This window comes from Rattus rattus, chromosome 13 (genome assembly GCF_011064425.1).
Source record: "Rattus rattus isolate New Zealand chromosome 13, Rrattus_CSIRO_v1, whole genome shotgun sequence".
NCBI lineage: Eukaryota > Metazoa > Chordata > Mammalia > Rodentia > Muridae > Rattus > Rattus rattus.
Genome location: NC_046166.1, coordinates 10,449,828 through 10,469,080, shown reverse-complemented (window position 1 = coordinate 10,469,080; position 19,253 = coordinate 10,449,828). Strand labels below are relative to the sequence as shown.

Below are 19,253 nucleotides of genomic sequence, written 5' to 3'. Positions count from 1 at the left end.
ACCCAGGTTAGGTAGCTCACAACCCTAACTCCAGCTCTGGTCTCAGATGGCGCCTGCACTCACGCCCACACACCCACATGCAGGCACACACACCAACATACAATTAAAAATAAATCACACACACACACACACACACACACACACACCAAACTAAAACTAAGTATTAGGGGAAGAGTCTACCCTTTAATTAAAGCCTGAAAACCACTTATATTAAATACGTATTACTTTTTTTTTTTCTTTTTTCTTTTTTTTTCGGAGCTGGGGACCGAACCCAGGGCCTTGTGCTTGCTAGGCAAGTGCTCTACCACTGAGCTAAATCTCCAACCCCAAGTACGTATTACTTTATACATACATCTTACAATTCTCACCTGCATTATTAGTACTAGACTGACTATCCTGGGAATTGTCACTGCTTTCAGGAGGAGGCTGCTGGGAAGGTGATGGAGCTGTTTTAGTTCTTTTTTTGTCTTTCTTTCTTTCCACTTGACAGTCATCATCGTCGTCATCTTCACTTTCACTGAGATCGTCAAAGCCAAAATATTTAATTTTGTAATTAGAACTTCCAGAACCCCCTTCATCACCTCCTGTCTCATCATGATCTTCAAAACCAAAAAATTCAAGTTTAACATCCTTTTTGGATTTAGTATTACTAGGTCGAAATCTAGTAGTGGTCTTGGAAGTTGCAATATCTGCCTTTTTTCTGAGCCGGCCAGCTTCTCCTAAATCTGCAGGAGTGGACGCCGTGAACTCATCCATACTCCTTTCCATAGTATCCTGGATGGTAACATTACAAACTGACAAGCAAGATGGATGTAAAACAGTGTAATCTCTAGTCCGTCCAACTGTTCCTCTAAAACTGGTCCCACAACTTACACTACCTTTCTTTGCCTGATTCAGGCCATCTTTACTTGATTCACTGTTTGCTTTGGCTAAGGTCTGACTGGTGCCATCCATTAGCTTATCAAAATTTGACGTTCCCTGTGAGGATTTTGCTTTATTGGCCCTACAGTACGTCCTACAGTTGCTTGGCCTAAGAACACTTTGTATAATATCATCTTCAAAGGCTTCGTTTAGATTTTCCAATCCTCCAATCCGATTTTTTAAATCCTCATCCTTCATCTCCAAAAGAGAATCATTATCCAAACTTAAAATACAGTCTTCTGATCTGATATCTTCAAAATCATTATCCCATTCATATAAACCAGTTCTTACAGATCCTTTGACTGGACAACTTTCAGATGGAGACTCTGTTCTTTTTGCAGACTGGGAATTCCAAGTATCACTTGTTTTAGTCTCATCAGCTTTACATCCAGAAGCCGCTACAGTCTCTGCATCGGGCTTCTTAGTACTATCTTCAGCATTCTTGTGAAAATGGTGACTATTTTTTTCATGTTCTTCACTAAAATTCTCCACTTTATCTATAAAAATGAAAAATATGTGAGGTTAAAAACATGTTTTTATCAGTAAGCATATTGACAAATAGCAGGGCTATCTGAACATTAGTATAAAATAATCTTGAAATAGCTGCAATGATTTCAAATTGAAAAAAAAAATTTTATACATCAGACTCTCCTCCTGCCATCTTCTGCCTGTCCCTGGACACTCGAGCATCTTAAAACTGTTCTGCTGAATTCAGAAGAAATTCTAGCATTACTAAGAAACTGAATTAACTGAGGATAACATTAGATGACATTTATACTTTCAAGTAACTGCTTAAATTTAGTAGAACTTAAAACCTACGTACCAATGTGAGTCACATGCCTTTAAGGGGCATCTGTACTTACTGACACAGGGCTGCTTGGACAGTGTGCTAATTCTGTCACGAAACCTGCCTGAAGGAGCTTCCCTAGCTATTTCTCTATCTCTTCTAATCCTAACAGCCTTAACTTCTAAACAGTGCATCTGATGCCTATATAATCTATAGTGCCTACTTAGGATTATCAACCAGTACTGCAAACTTCACATGACTATAAGTAAGAACTGCATTTTTGTTGCCTTAAACTCTTAACAACAGAATCACTTAACATCAGAAAAGCAATTACTTTACCTTTCAAGTAAAAGACAGCAATGATTCAAACTAACATCATGATTCTTTGAGCATTAATTGTTAAACACTGGCAAATATTTACTCTATGCCAAACAAAAACCTATCTCAAGAAAAATACATCTACATTTAAGAAAAACTATTTACAAATCTTTTGTTTTGAGATAGGGTCTCACTATATAACTCTGTCCTAGAACTCATGATACAGACCAGACTGGCCTCAAACTCACAGAGATCTGCTGCTTCCGCCTTCCTAGTGCTGAGATTAATTAAAGTCATATGGCATAGTACTCTCCTTACTTACAAGTCTTAATGAATACACCTTCAAACACAGTCAAAAAGAATGTTTTATATGAATAAATTAATTATATAATTTTTGATGTTACTCAATGAGTTTAAATATAATTTAACTGTGGCATAGGCCTGTAAACCCGTAAGAGGATACAAAGGTCATGGCAACCCTGGGAAACCTGACACTGATTCAAAAGAAAAAGGAAAAAAGGGGTTGGGGATTTAGCTGGGGGGAGGACCGTGGGCCAAACAAGACAAAGGCCCTAAGGCCGGTCCCAACCACAAAAAAAAAAAAAAAAGAAAAATGGAAAAAAAAAAAAAAACAAAAAACAAAGCAGACCCTTGTTTACTCTAAGAATACATACGGCAACAATTCTCCCATAGAAAAAAAAAAAAAAAAAAAAAAAAAAAAAAAAAAAAAAAAAAAAAAAAAAAAAAAAAAAAAAAAAAAAAAAAAAGGGATAATTTAACTCAGTGTCTAGAACACCTACCTAATTTGTCTAAGATGTAATAAGTTAAACTACCTCATGGTTATTGATTAATGTATGTCTGGGTACCCATGTACCATGATGCTGGGAACCACCTCTTCAACCCTCAGCTCATTTTTATAGCTGTATAATATTCCATGGAAGGGACTTTGTGGGGGATAATTAAGAAGTTATAGTATGTTTTGAGACAGGTTTTCACTATGTTTCACCAAATGGCCTACACCTTGCTATAGAGATCATGGCCCTAAATCACAGAGCCACCTGCTTCTGCTGGGATTAAAGACATGCTATCACACACAGCTTGCTCTTGATTTCTGAGACAGGGTTCCCTCTGGAACCCAAGATGGCCTCAAATTAGTAATCTTTCTGCCTCATGTGCATAATACCTGGCTTCTACTACCTTAATATCTCAAAAAAAAAAAAAAAAAGACTGTTTTAGGTACAAACATTATTCTGATTTAGACAGATCTAAAATTAAACTTCATTATAGTTTTATAGAAACATTACTATTTTAAGTTTACTGCCCTCATTTCTCCTATGTGTTGTGTTTATGCATTTCATAAGTTGCCTTTGAAGTGACTGAAGTAGTAACTGCTGCTAGCCTACCTTTGTAACTTGTAAGAAGGGTGATAAGGAGTTCTGTAAGTTTGAGTATGCAGCATTCAATAAGCAAACAGTACAGAGTAACAGTCAGTAGCAAACAATCCACATACTATGTACATAGCAAAAGCAAATTATTACTCTAGTACATTTTTAAACATAAAGCATAGACCATTTCAGGCAAAAGCTAATTTAACAGAGTTCTACATAGGAAAAACTGCCCACGTTCTCCACAGCAGTATTTTAGCATGTGAACCGTGTCCTATACTCCTCTATTATTTAACTTCCCAACAACAAAAATCTTAACTTGTTTTTCAAAGGTATTCACTTTCTTATCTGCAGATTACAACTGCTTTTAACTGCCCTCCCACATCAAAACCAGTTTCCTAACAGATAAACCCATTAGTACAGAATATCCATTTACCAAGGGGTTGGGGAGGGAAGTATGATGGCTAGATTTTTTGGTTTGTTTTATTTTATTCTTTCATACAATACAGCCTGGCAGCAGCTTTCCTCCCTCCATTTCTCCCAGTCCTCTCATCCCACCTCTCCTTCCAGATCCACCCTACCCACTCAACGCCTCTTCCTCCCAGAGACATCAACCGAACAAGGCAGAACAAGATGACAATAAAACCAGGCATTAACCCTCACAAGGCTGGGCAAAGCAACCACGATTGTGAATTCGAAGCCAGCATATTACATAGACTGTCTCAACTTCACATCCTCTAAGAGAAATTAAATGACCACGTTTACGTAACAGATTTTTATACAGAAAGCTCTGTCTCTAAACAAATCATCCATCAGAAGAAAACAGTTGCTGGCTGAAGTGGCACCTGAAAGGTGAAGGCAGGGTGATTAGACGTTTGTGTCATCCTTGGCTGCAAATCAAACTGCAGCGCTTCTGGGCTTCCTGGGACACTGTCTCATAAACCATATGTAAGTAAGCAAGCAAGTAAAGAGAGCCAACCAGAAAGATGAACAAACTAGGCGTGAGGGGAAGAGCACACCTCCCTCCAGGAAACCTCCTGGCCAGTCATCACTAAACCTTGTCTTTCGTGGCTTTCATGGTGGTAATCCAACTTAGCCCTTGTCCCTCTTCCCTTCCTGAAGAGGTTTCAGGTAGGGGTATCTCTGAAAGTCTCAACCCTCTAATCCTGATTGCATCCATCTACCTAGTGAACACTATTCATCCTAAAGCTTCTTAAAAAACGGTCAGCCTTCAGTTCATTACAAGATGATCTATGTAAGATTCTAGGACCTTACACTATTCATCCTAAAGCTTCTTAAAAAACGGTCAGCCTTCAGTTCATTACAAGATGATCTATGTAAGATTCTAGGACCTTGAATTTTATGCTTGGAAACAGAACCAAATACAATATAACTAGTTGTACAGCATATACCTAAAAAGCTACAATTAACAATATACTGTCATTCTAGGGAGAACTATGCTAGCTTAATGAGAAAAAGGCTAAGTAGGAAGATTCTAGCCAATATCAAACAATATAAACAAAGTGCAAGTAAAAATGTGTAAAAGATACTACATATTCTAAAGAAAACAATCCAACATAAAAAACAAGTAACTATTTTTCTACCTTTACCTAGGTATAAAGTTTGATAGAAGGATGATACTAAGGTTTGGGGTAGGGGGTGCATACTATTAGCAAGAAACGTGGTATTGTCAATTAAAATTTTAGTTGTATATATCCAGGGCTAGAGAGATGATGGTTCAGCATAAGAGCACTTGTTACTCTTCCCAAGGACCCAAATTCCAACCCCATCACATACCACATGACTCACAACCACCTGTAACTTCAGCTGCAAGGGGTAAGCTTTTGGCCTCCTCAACACCTGCACTTATATTTAACATACCCAAACACAAACAAAGACACACATACTTAACGACATATACTTTAGAGCAATAAAAATAAAACTTTAAAATATATATATATATGCCTTTTCAAAATTACTTTTAGAAATAACTCCTACCACTATACTAACACAGGTGACATGGTACTCAAAAACTCAGAAAGATGTTCAATGTAACATTTACTTGCCACAAAAACACCCAAAACCACACAAGGCAGAAGCTTAAGTACGCCTACCTGGTATAGGTATATGGAAACTATGAGCCTGCTAAAAAGAACAAGATGTATCTACAATACTGAGTGACGTACATCCTAAACTTATCCCTTAACTGTACTAAAAGCATGATACACCATACATATGCACATGTTCCAGTATTTTATATCTCACATTGTGTGTATGTTTTGAAACAAGACCCCACTGTGTAACCAAGGCTAGACAACAACTATGTAGCCTGGGCTAATTTCAAATTAGAGATTGCCCTGCCTTGCTGACCTAAATGCTAGGATTATAATCATGCTATGACGCTCAGCGTGTGTTTAGGTTTTGGGGTCATACACAGTACATAGGCTGCTTAGGGATAGTTCAATGATAGAATGCACATTCCCATACTCTAGGTCTTGGGTTCTAGCTCCAACAAAGAAATAGCAAGTATTCATGAAATCTGAAGGAAAGCAACTTCACTGTCAAGAGAACATGTGGGTACTGACCATGAAAAAGCCAGAGAATGAACTATTATTTGTGAGTCAGGAGCTAGGGGTATTGCTTGGTTGATAGCTTGCCTAGCACACCAGGCCCTTGGGTCAAGCTCAAGCACTGAATAAATATAGGCAGAGTGGTGGGTGGCACCTGAGTGCAACAGGATGGGGATAGGAGGATAAGAAATTCAGGATCTGAGGCCAGCCTGGGTTAGAGACTGTTTCAAAAAAATAAAAAAGCTCTCAACTTCCTCAATTAATAAACTTTACATCAGATTTGAAAGTTAAAGCATCTTTTTTCAATTAGCATATAAAATACTCTAATGAAACACAAGATTATGTCATTTTAAAGATAATAAATGAGGATTAGGGATGTAGTCCAATGTACAGTGTACGGAGCTTAACTAAGGCTCTAGGTTTCATACTTAACTTTGAGAGAGAGAGGGAGGGAGGGAGGGAGGGAGGGAGAGAGAGGAAGAGAGAGAGAGAGAGAGAGAGAGAGAGAGAGAGAGAGAGAGAGAAAATACAACCCAAAAACCTTATCAAAAATACTACACAAAAACTGAGCATAGTAGCGTATCTATAATCCAGCACTTAAGAGCTAGAATTACATATAAAATTACTATTATTGTTGTTGTTGTTGTTTTGGCAGCAGCACTGCCAGCACAACCAGTAGCAGGTCTACTACACAGAATGATGGTCAAAATTAAACCAAGCCTCTATCATTCCTATCAACAAAATAGCCCTTCTCTTTATACTTACGTAGGGTTCTGCAGTAAGGAGTTACTGCTCCTAGGACAACATAATTAGGTCCTCTACAGAAAGACACTGCCTTACAAAGCAGTTTTCTTCAATCCCTTATCCATTTGGATGGGGTAATAGCCTCACTGTGAAGAAGGTTGGGGCCTCATCCCCTGTGAGTTTCCTATATCCCTCCTATACCTTTGTAAATAACCCCTCCTCCTATTACCTAATTTGGGGCTGCCATCTGTCTCCAGCTGAACCAGTTCTTCTCTTTAAAACATGTACATTTACATATGTGAATTTTCTCAGTCCTCAGGTCACTACAGCCATTCTGTGAAATCCTCCTTTAGCTAACTTTTGTATCAGCAATCCAATGCCACTCAGTTGAGCCGTCAAGAGCTCTGGCTGTTTCATATTAGCTTTCCTTTTTAGTTTCTTCTTCTCTCCACCCTTAAGTATAGGAAATTTTTCACAGCTCAATTCAAATACTTAATGACTTCATGGAATCCTGCATTTTCAAATATTTTTATACTTAGTCTCATGTATAAATTATCTCGAATCAATGCTTTTTAATTTAAGCTCCATCCTTGATCTCCCTCTCAAAAACCAGTTGTGGTTGGTTGTTCACAGCTCTAAGTCTAAGGGAACAGAATATATGGGGGGGAGGAGAATATATGGGGGTGAAGTGCTATAAAAATAAATCCCATTGTGCTGAAAGTAGTTATTCATGACCAGCACAGGTCAATGCTACACCTCCTCAATGCACACAGGAGGACAGTATGCTTACACTTTTATTAATTACCACATAGCTGGTATTCTCTTAGATGTGAGGAAGAGCTTGCTAATGGCTTCCTGCGCTCTTGTTTCATCTTACCTTTGAGAACAACCCTGGCTTTCCTTGGGGGGGGGGGTCTGGGAGGAGTAGTGGTAGAGATAAGAAATAAAAGAATGATGGTACCTGCTATAATCCCCTGTACTTGGGAAATACAGGCAGGACAGGAGGATCATTTTCGGGTACGTCTTCAATGTAAAGACAGCCTGTACTAGTCTCCAGAGAGAAATAGACAGAGATCAAAATCTACTTAATAAAAGCTGGGGATGTGGCAGGTTGTAGAAGGCCCTGCATACAATCTCCAGCAACTACAAAAAACAAACAAACAAACAAAAAAAAAAAACGCAAAAATCTGCCTCAAAATGTGCATACTATCGCGTTCTGTTTATATATAGCACACAAAAAAGGTATTTATTAACTACATAAATAAGATCCATTTTATTCAGTATTAAAAACTCTGGCCTTATTTTACCAAAAAAAAAAAAAAAAGAAAGAAAGAAAAAAGAAAAGAAAATTTAGGGGCTGGAGAAATGGCACCGTGGTTAGGAACACAGGTGTTCCTCTAGAAGACCCAGGCTCAATTCTCAGCACCCACATGATGGTTTACAACTGTCTTTAACTCCAGTTCCAGTTCCATAGCACCTGGCAAGCACACGGTGCACATGTATATGCCAGGCAAAATACCCATACAAACAAAATAAGTCTTTTTAAAAAGTTACTTAAATAGAAACAAATGAGAACTTGTAACTTGCTTCAACATCAAGATAAAACCAATCTTAAGACAGCTGTTTTATTCTAAAATCATATATTGTTTATTTATTAAGTTCATTCCTACCAGAATATGACAATACCATATGAAAAGACCAATTTGGATGTTTCACAGCTATTCCATTTAATTCAAGTTATCCAACTTCTGAATGGTGCTTTTAATGGGAATTAAGCCAGCTTTACAAGGCTATGATTAAGGATTGATTGATATATAAAAAGGCTTAGTTCAAAGCTGAAACTAAAAACAGAATAGATTTCTTACCCACTTTTCGTGAAGCTTAAAAATGACAAGTATATTTTATACAAAAAACACTATCTAAAGGCAAATAATTTCCTGATATTATTAAGTTAAGATTGACATTATCAGACTGGAGAGATGGCTCAGTGGTTAAGAGCACTGACTGCTCTTCCAGAGGTCCTGAGTTCAATTCCCAGCAACCACAAGATGGCTCACAACCACTTATAATGGGATCCGATGCCCTCTTCCGGTGTGTCTGAAGACAGTGACAGTGTGTACTCATATAAATTAAAATAAATAAATCTTTAAAAAAAAAAAAAAAGATTGACATCATCTTTTAAGTTTGTAGCCCATTTTTTAAGAATATTCTGTAAGGGGTTGGGGATTTAGCTCAGTGGTAGAGCGCTTGCCTAGTAAGTTTAAGGCCTGGGGGTTGGTCCCCACTCCAAAAAAAGAAAAAAAAAAAAAAAAAAAAAAGAATATTCTGTAAGTATGTACATATTGCATCCCTCTGTGTGGATAAATACACAAGAGTGCAGTTGCTCAGGAGGCCAAAGGTGTTAGACTCCCCTGGAACTGTAGTTACTGGTAGGTGCTCAGGTCTTCTCCAAGAGCCATATGCACTCTTAACCCCTGAACCACCTCTCCAGCCCAAACCTAGCCCACTTGAAACTGTCAAAAGTAGAATTATTCATTCCCTCTTTCTGAAAATCATCTTTGGTTCTAAAATCAAATCTCAGGATGTCCTGATAATACCCCCCAGCAAACTTACACACTCAATACAGCTTTAAGCAAATGGAAAAAACTTATTGGCTATGAACCAGCCATGCAAATTAAGAGCCTATGCTATGGTTATCTCAGTATTTGGCAGGATATGTAGACTGAATCCCAGCTGGCTGGCATGGAAAGTGTGCAAGAAGAAATGTAAGTCTCTACATAATGTTTTTAAGAGTCCAGACTAACAAAGAAGAGAAATAGAAGTACCCCCACATAAAAAGCAAAAGCAACCTTTTTAAGTCCTGGGGTAAGAAGATGGTTCAGAGGTACTGGCTGCTCTTCCAGAAGCAGCACCCACAACCGACTGACATTCCAGTCCCAGGGGAATCCAACACCCTATTCTGGCCTCTACAGACACTGCATACATATGGTGCATAGGCTTTTTTTTTTTTTTAAAGACAGGGTTTCTTTGTGTAGCTCTGGCTGTCCTGGAGATCAATCAGACCAGGCTGGCCTTGAACTCAGAAATCCACTTGCCTTTGCCTCCCAAGTGCTGAGACTAACGGTGTTTAATGTACAGACCCGGATTCCAAGCTTGAATACGGGCATGTACTGGTAGTAGAGTACCTGCCAGCACACAGAAGGCCCTGGTTCGATAGCCAACACCAAACAACCCCAGGTGTGGGGAAGACCGCCTAGAATCCTTGCATTTACGAAGTGGAGGCTGGAGATCGGAAGTTCAAGGTCATCCTTGTTCACATAGTAATCACAAGACCAGTCCAGGATACACAGATCCTGTCTCAACAAGACAACCCTCTCACTCCACAGTGGGTAAGATGAGTTAGCTGGTAAAAGTGCTTGTCATGCAAGGCTGACAGTGAGCTCATTTGCTGGAGTACATGGTAGGAAGACAGAACTGAGTCCAAATAATGTACTCTAACTTCCACATTCCAATCATGCTCCTCTCCCAGAGAACCTGAGCTCAGTTTCCAGGATCCACGTCAGATAGCTCACAGCTATCAAGCTCCAAAGGATCCAATGACTCTGGCACCCACACTCATGTGCACAAACAACACAGACACACACATAAACATAAATAAAGATGAATCTTAAGCCAAGCATGGATGTGTATCCTTTAACCCCAACACTCAGAGGGCAAAGCCAAATCCTGGTCTACACAGTGATTACCAGAACTAGGGCTACATAGTGAGACTGTCTCTTTTAAAAATAATAATAAAAAATAAAAGGCTGAGTAAAATGATTCAAAATAGACTATAGATATCTTTAAAAAAGATGAACTCTAGCTACTGCTAAAAGTCATTTTAGTGCCACACCTAAGAACTGACTAGTATAAAAAACAAACTGAAATCAGAATCTTGTGTTTATAAAATTAAGTAAGAATTTGCAGATAAAACCAGAACTACTAAATTTACTTGAAAATAAATACATACAGGATGGAAGGTAAGAAGAATAATATGGGGCTGGAGAGATGGCTCAGCGGTTAAGAGCACTGACTGCTCTTCCAGAGGTCCTGAGTTCAATTCCCAGCAACCACATGGTGGCTCACAACCATCTGTAAAGAGATCCGATGCCCTCTTCTGGTGTATCTTTTTTTTTTCTTTTTTTTTGGAGCTGGGGACCGAACCCAGGGCCTTGCACTAGCTAGGCAAGTGCTCTACCGCTGAGCTAAATCCCCAACCCCTCTTCTGGTGTATCTTAAGGCAGCTACAGTGTACTTATATATAATAAATGAATAAATCTTTAAAAAAAAGAATATGTAGAAAAGATGACATACAATTTGCTAAACACTGAGCTAAGGGGGTATTCAATGGTAGATGACTAACTAGTATGCATAAAGCCCTAGGTTCAATCCACGGTATCACATCTTGCTGGAATTTCCAACCCCAATAAGCCCATATAAAAAACCACAATCCAGTTATTATAGTTGAAAGCTATATGCCTAGATTGGGCAAATCTAACACTATACTAATTTATTCCCCAGCGATGAGCTACTTGTCGTTTCTCCTGGCCTCGTGGTTCTGGTGCACCATGGCTTCCTCCTTCTCTTCAGTCCTCTCTCCTTCCCCTCTCTCAAACCTCCAGTCTCACCCTTCCCCTTCATTGCCCAATCACAGGCTCTAGCCTTTATAGACCAGTTAGAATGGGGAGAAGGTTCACATGAGATCACTGCTCCTGGGGGCAACCTCTTCAGAAGAAGCAAAATTAACATCGGAATACAAACAGCATCAGTCAACTCACAACCCTCACAAGGAGAGAAAAGATGCCCTGCCACATAACATACCAACTATTGAATACTCGGTTCTTTCATGATCTTTCTGAAACTGGAAATTTTGTGGTTTTGTTTTGAGCCAGGCAGGGTACTTTAACAACTCAACCTTTCCCTAGAATTCTTAGACAGTTTGTAATACTTTCTACTCTTTTCCTTATCTATTAAGCATCTGTTTACAAAATGGCAACCACTGATGTCTTTAAAACTGATTACACTTATTTATTTACGTGTGAGAATGTGCACATGTAGGACACACAAGTCATGGTGCACATCGAGTGTACAGAGGTCAAAGACAACCTGCAGTCAGTTCTCGCCTTCTACAACGTGTTCCCAGGGACACAGACTCAGGTGTTCAGGCTTTACCCCTAGACTAGCTTACTAGTTAAACCATTCTGGTTTATTATGACTTCACTTCGAATTTCCTCTTCAAATTAACCATAATTTTTAAAAGTACTACCCATTAAGAAGTATTTAAAACAAAAAAGTGTAATTTCGAAAAAGAAATCACAATTCTCTACTGATGAAAAGATGAACTTAATGTGAATTATTAGAAAAAAAACTGATAAAACTCTTTTAAGTTTGGATAAGCTTTTCTCATTGGTGTGAAATAATTCCACTACAGAAAACAGTGAACAAATATCTCACTGAAAAGATACTATGGAACTTAATTTAAACCTGCACACTTTGAACAAGTACATCTATATACTTTGAACAAGTTGTTGATAAAACAAATTAAGTTTTCTGAGTAAAATTAAAGAACTGACAATATGACAAAAAATGCAAAATCAGGAAATCCCAAAAGTTTAGGTGAAAAGGCAAAAGAAAATCTATAAAGCTCAAAAGCATTGTTACAGAGCCAACTTCTAAATACATGAACTTATACATGGTTTATAAAAATAAATGACTTATACACACTTAGAATAAGTTAACACTATTACAAAAATTAAAAGACACTTCAAGTTTGCTTCCTACCCTATAAGAGTTGCCAGAGTTTAGGGGTTGGGGATTTAGCTCAGTGGTAGAGCGCTTGCCTAGGGCGCAAGGCCCTGGGTTCGGTCCCCAGCTCAAAAAAAAAAAAAAAACCAAAAAAAAAAAAAAAAAAAAAAAAAAAAAAGTTGCCAGAGTTTGCAAGCTTCAGAAAGCCAAGGGAAAATACACAAACTCATTCTGTGGCATAAGTCCCTTACCACTAAGTGTGCATTTATAACAAGGGAAGCAAAACTAGATTTTTTTTCTAGAATACCTGTTTATCTTTATTTTTGTATGTATTTTCTCCTCAAAATTTATTATAATGGAGTCTGAAATCAGGATCAACCCAACTACAGGCATCATCAGAACTACAATCCAGCTACACTGGAATGTGAAGCTATTTTATTCCACAGATTACTGTATTTCTAGCAACTTCCAACAGCAATTTGGACATATGTAAAAACACACTACCAGGGTTGGGGATTTAGCTCAGTGGTAGAGCGCTTGCCTACCAAGCAAGGCCCTGGGTTCAGTCCCCAGCTCAAAAAAAAAAAAAGGAAAAAAAAAAAAAAACACTACCACCATAGAAACATAATTAGAGACCTCCTACAAATACTCCTATTCCTCTTATTCAACATTTTTTCCCTCGACCCTCTGCCACCAGGCCCCATTCTCCCTTGGTCCTCCATGAGGACGTTAATAACTTGCACCTTCAGTCTTCTTCTACAGGCTACCCACCCCCTGTGTAGGACAACTATCTGGAATCAGCAAGAAACGACAATTAAAACACTACAATCAGATAGTAGGCTCAACAACATCTGGACAACCAAGAAATCTCATTCAGTGGCTAAGTGCACTGGCTGCTCTTACAGAGGACCTAGCTCAATTCCTAGACCCTACATCGTAGTTCCCAACTGTTTGTAACTCCAGTCCCAGGGGAATCAGATGCCCTCTTCCAACCTTGGTGGCCAGCAAGCATACATATGGTATATATACATAAATGCATGCAGACTTATAAAAAATAATAAATCTAAAAGTAACTGAAAAAAAACTCATTCTAATTTTGCCACTAGCTGATCTTAGAAAGTTACCTAATCTCTCCAAACTTTACAAAGTGAGCAGAGTTGAGTAAAAAATTCATTTGCACTCAGAAATTGTGTATCTTTATGATAAATTTTAGAAGCTGATCTGGAAACAATGTTAGGCTTCTTTTGATTTGTTTTCTTATGAAAATCTAGCTTAAGGTAAGAACAATGCTTTAGGAGAAATATGAACAAAGCAACAACCAAAATGATTATTAGCCCAGAGGATCAAGAGAATGACAACAAAAGCTAGCTCACTCTCACCCAAAGGTTGAGAAAATCAGAAAAAAAGCTCAGCACTTTTAGCAAAGCAAGCCACACTCCTTATACTACTTGATGTGTCTTACATTAAGACTACAACAAATTCCTTGTAGATAGCCAATAAACTTACATTATAAAAAACACTAACCAGGGGTTGGGGATTTAGCTCAGTGGTAGAGCACTTGCCTAGCAAGCGCAAGGCCCTGGGTTCGGTTGGACAGGGACAGACACACTATCCAACAAATCAATGTATAAAAGACTGTTCCCAAAATAATACCAAGTAACAAGTCTCTAAGATGTTTGAATTAAAATTTAAATCTGATTGAGCTCTTAAAAGTTTTAAGTGATTTATAAGGGGACCGGAGAAATATTTTAGCATTTAAGAGCACTGACTTCTCTTCCAAAGGACCCAGGTTCAGTTCCCAGCTCCCACATGGTGTCTAACTTCAGTAGCTCCTAGCTTCTAAAGGAAGCAGGCATGCACAGTGCACATTTATGCAGGACACATACACACACAATAAACAAACTTATCAATATCTCCTACTAATCATAAATGCAGGGAGGGAAAAAAAAAAAATGGCAACCACACACATCCTCTGTTAGGGGGTGGGGTCCAAGACAGAGCTTCTCTACATAACAGCCCTAGCAGTCCAGGGGTCTGAACTCCAAGATAAGCCTGCCTCTGCCTCCCAAGAGCTGGAATTAGAAGCACGCACCACCACAACCAGCAAGCACTTGCGCCTTTTAAGGTGCTAATGAAACAGCTCAGTAGGGGTGCTAGAAATGCAAACCGGACAACCTCCATTTATTTATCTCTAGAATCCATGTAGACATGGAAAAAAAACTATACAAAGTTGTCCTTTTCTTTCCAAACACATGCATGCACACAAGTAATAAATTAGAATTTCAGTATCACATAAATGGCTTTAAATACATCAAAACTTACCTGAAGTTATCAACTTAGTACAACTACTTTTGTTTGCATTGTCTTCTGGAATTCTATTTGTGTTCTTTTCTTTCCCAATTAAAGAATCCTCCACAAGTAAGCATCTATCAGAAGCAAAACTGTCTTCACCCACCGCATGACTACATTTGCTATTAGCTTCAAGTACAGAAGTGACTTCTTCCAGCTGAACAGCTTCACTGGATTCTGAGTAAGAGGAACCCTTACCCTGGGCTAAACTTTTTGAAGAAACAGGTAGAGACTCATCATCACTATCAAAACCAAAAGGATCTCCAGTATCTTCTTCTTCTACTTTAGGTTTCTTCGGAATTTCTTGAATATCTGGTTTGAAATTGGGCCTCTTCTGCCCTAATTTAGCCATAAATGTGGTCTCTCCCCATTTTGTACTAAGAGTAGTCCGTTTGTTGGAAAAAACTTCATCAAATTTTGAACTGCCATTTCCTCCTTTCCTACTGTAAGTTTTCCCAAATCTGGATGTCATTTTGACACCTGTTTCATATTCCCTGTAGAAAGAAATTTAAGAAAATATAATTAGCAAATTTTTAACAAGTTTTAAGCATTCTATAAAAAATAAGATCCTAGGACTTCCTTATATAGTTTTCAACATTCAGCACGCAAACTTTTTAAACTAGTTTAAATAAATGAGCTGAAGAGGTTAATTTTCCATTCTTTACTTCTATACATCAGGTTTGGTAGTGTTTTGGCTTGCTTTTACAATAAGGACATATTCATATGAAACTTACAAAGTTTAAAAAAAAGCTTACTACTAATCAACTTATAATGCAGTACCTACAAATCTAACTTAAAACATTCAAATTCCATATCCTCATACACAATTTAATCAGAAAAATAATCTAGAGTAAATACCCAAATACAAAATCTTTAGTCACAATATATATAATTTCCAGGATCTAAACAATGTCAGTTGATCAAACTTAGTTCTTTGAAATTTTTACAACCCTTCATAGAGGGTCAGAAAAACGTATCTTCTCACATAGTATAATCTGTAGATTCTACCCAAGCTTAAAGGTTCTGATCCTTAAACTAAAGTGATTTTAACTGACTTTAAAAGCTCCTTCAGGGCTGGAGAGATGGCTCAGTGGCTAAGAGCACTGACTGCTCTTCCAGAAGTTGTGAGTTCAAATCCCAGCAACCACATCGTGGCTCACAACCATCTGTAATGAGATCTGATGCCCTCTTCTGTTGTGTCTGAAGACAGCTACAGTGTACTTATATATAATAAATAAATCTTTAAAAAAAAAAAAAAAAAAAGCTCCTTCAATAGTCCTCTCCCTAAACTCAAGAAACCGTTTTCTACTTCCTTTATCTCTACAGTGCTCTGCTTGTCACTGAGTAACAGTTTTCTGAAGTTGGAGAATTCCATTTTACAGAGGTATATGATTTACTATTATAAATAGAAATATTTAGCCTTTATTTTCCTCTTCAATTTACAAACCCATTTACTTGACTTACCTAAAAATATACTGAAAAAAATTTCCGAGGGGGAAAAAAAAATCGAACATTTTAAAATACAAGGTATAATACTTTTTACAGCACAAACAAGCAATCATTATCCCTTTTTCAACACTTTGACCTTCCACCGTTTAAATATCAATTTACCAATTCTAGGGGGAAGGAAGGTAAGCAATTACTTAAGGGCTTGAAAAATCTTCATTACTTGGAAATTTAAAATGAGAATATTTAACTTACATTTTCAAATGTTTTTGAGCTACACTTTTAGTATTTTTATTAAGTTCTTACAACCTAATGAATCACTATCCAATTTAATTCAGCAAATTTTCAGTAGACTTACCACCACCCTACTGTTTGAAAGGAAACCAATTCTGATTGGACAAAATAATAATTTAGTCATCATACACATCTGTGCTAAGAGAAAATTTAGCTTTCCTCAGAGAGTTTCCATTTTGTAGTTTTGAACACTAACAAGCTTTATTGTCTTTCTTGTTAAATATGGCCTTATAAACAAAACCAAGTATAATTGGGCAGCTGCCAAAAGCTAAAGTCAGTTCTTTAAGCTGTGACATGTAAACCTACACACATATATTACAACAATGCTGGAATGTTTTGGGCACACATACACGGCAATCATCTAAAAATGCTGACTAAAGCCAAGTCAAAAAATCTAGACTTGATCTTATTTATGACATCTGAAAAACTCACGGTAAAAACAGTTCTAAAGTCACAAAGCATTCACTGTGCAAGATTAAGGTCTGAAAATGAATATCTGATACTGAGTTAAGTAATAAGACAACTGTATTTTTAAAAGATCGTATCTCAGAAATATACGCTGATGTATTAACATCATTAAATACTGATGAAAATCAGTAATTTTTTAATATTAAGGAATGAGAATCATATAGATTAAGAAAAATATGGTTGAGTTATCTACTGAATCCAGAAGGTGTAAGTACAAGAGTTCATTATATGATTGCTTTTACTGTTTTCCATAATGCCCATTTTAAAAAGTCAGGAGACTACTACGGAGAGGGCATTATCTAAGCATAACATATGTACAAATTCAGCATATATATTTGGCATGACGTTTTACATACACACTATCCTGTTCAGGCTTCAAATTTCACCAACAGTCCTAGGTAAAAAGGAAATGAAGGTTCACAACTAAGTGTTTTCGATTTGGGAGGCCTCTGCCTCACCCCAAAGCCCAGCGGACTTTTGACGGAAGTGCATTGGGACTTAAATTAGGGAGAGGGTATACAAAAACAACCTCCTTACACTTAAAGCGGTAAAGAAAGCTAGCCTCTTCCAGGAAAGAGACCCACGGTAAAGCATTAGTGGGGCTTCAATTAAAAGAGGAAAGTGGAATAGAACAAATAGAGGGAAACAGAAATTCTCACCTGAGGCTGCGAGTGCGCCCGGAGGCAGTAACCGAGACACCCCTCGAGCTGGACACTCACGCAACTTTTCTCCTCCCAACCCCCACCGCCTAGGAAAGGGATGTCGCTTCGGACGCCCCGGAAGCTTCTGCTACTGAGTCCCCGAAGCAAGGCCTCGGTGACGGCTAGAGGCGGTGGAGACGACGGGGAAAAGAATTCAGGACTCAAATCAACCGGACCGGGTTTGGAAGAGAGAAGTCAATCAAGAAGCCGCCCGGAAAAGAACTCAAAAGGCAAAAATGAGAGGTGGGAAGGGAAAGAGTTCTTCAGATCCTCCAGTGCCCAACTTCCTTAGAAGCCAGGTGAGCAACGAGACTCGCACCGCCCCTGCCTCCTCCACCCGCCCCAACTCACTCCGGGCCTAAGCAGCCGCCCGAGACCTCACTTACCCTCGGCGCCTGGCGGGTGCTTTGGCCTCGGGCCGCCTCCGCCTCTCCCGCTCCCAACGGCCCACGGGCGGACGCGGGAGCCCCGCGCGAGAGAACAGTGCCGACCGGTGCGCCAAGAGAGGCGAGGGGCTGTGCTGCCGTCACAGTCCGCCGCTCCGCTTCGGTAAATAGGAAGCCCGGTCGAAGGGGGGGGTGAGCGGCGGCCCCGCAACTTCCCTCCCCACCTCGGGCGCGCCGGCCGGACAGGGCCTAGGCCTCCCTGGCGGCCGCCGCCGGTGCCGAGGCTGCTACGTGCCCCAGCTAAGCCGCCGCCGCCTCCTGCGCCGCCGCCTCCGCCGGTGAATGGTCAGCGCTGGAGTTTGAACAGGGCCCTGAACCATCTCAACGCCATTTGCGCTCCCGGCCCCCACCTCCTTCCTCCAACAGCCGCTCGCTCCGTCACTCCGCTTCCCACAGTCCCCGCGCGGCCGCCCGACCCCGCAGCCAATCGTACGGCCGCTTACTCAAACCGCCGCGCAGGCGCCGCGCCCCGCACGCGCCGGCTGCCACCATTGGCCGGAGCGCGAGGCCCGACGGGAGTTGTAGTTCTCTTCCGCAAGGTCTTGGTGTCTAAAGCCCGGTTCCGGAGCTGGCGGACTGTATGGGTTCTGGCTGCGGGCCTGATGGATACTTCACCATCTCGGGAACCAGTTCCAGATCCTGGCCACGCGACGAGACGCAGGTGCGGCGCTGGAAGGCTCGCGGCACAGTGCAGGCAGCTGTGTCAATCGTTTCCCCTCCAGGGACCCTCCGGTGTCTGGGGACAGTGACTTGTGCAGCTGCGCTGAGCCTGAGAGGCCACCGCCCGGACCTTGGAGGCGGGCAATTTGGGGCAGCCTTTGAACTGGTCTGACGGTGCGAGCGAGCCAACACAGGTAAACGAGGACCGAAACCAGGAGTCCGGTGCCGGTCTCCTCGCGGCCCGGATCCGCTTCAGCCAGGCGCTTCATCCCCTCCCACCTTACTTGTCAGTCCCCACTACGGAGTTCGGTCTTCTCTCCCCTACCTGTTAGCAATGACAACCACCCCACCCCCCCGCTCCCCGAGTATTGTATATTACT

The 19,253-nt window shown here is 39.9% G+C and overlaps 1 protein-coding gene across 4 annotated transcripts in view; it reads right to left on the bottom strand.

Moving 5' to 3' along the window:
* Wapl (WAPL cohesin release factor) overlaps positions 1-18,372 on the bottom strand; it is a 69,212-nt gene extending 50,840 nt beyond the window's left edge. For 2 of the 4 annotated variants that reach the window (XM_032919420.1, XM_032919419.1), the window contains exons 1-3: positions 18,154-18,323; positions 14,832-15,352; positions 369-1,418 (exon numbers count right to left, since the gene is read on the bottom strand). In XM_032919420.1, coding sequence (XP_032775311.1) covers positions 369-1,418; positions 14,832-15,330 — 1,549 coding nt within the window. In that variant the 5' untranslated portion in view covers positions 15,331-15,352; positions 18,154-18,323. Of the gene's footprint in view, positions 1-368; positions 1,419-14,831; positions 15,353-17,725; positions 18,103-18,153 lie in introns of those variants that run through there. The other 2 variants (XM_032919417.1, XM_032919418.1) reach the window with 2 other exon arrangements.
* Positions 18,373-19,253: the final 881 nt, after the last annotated feature.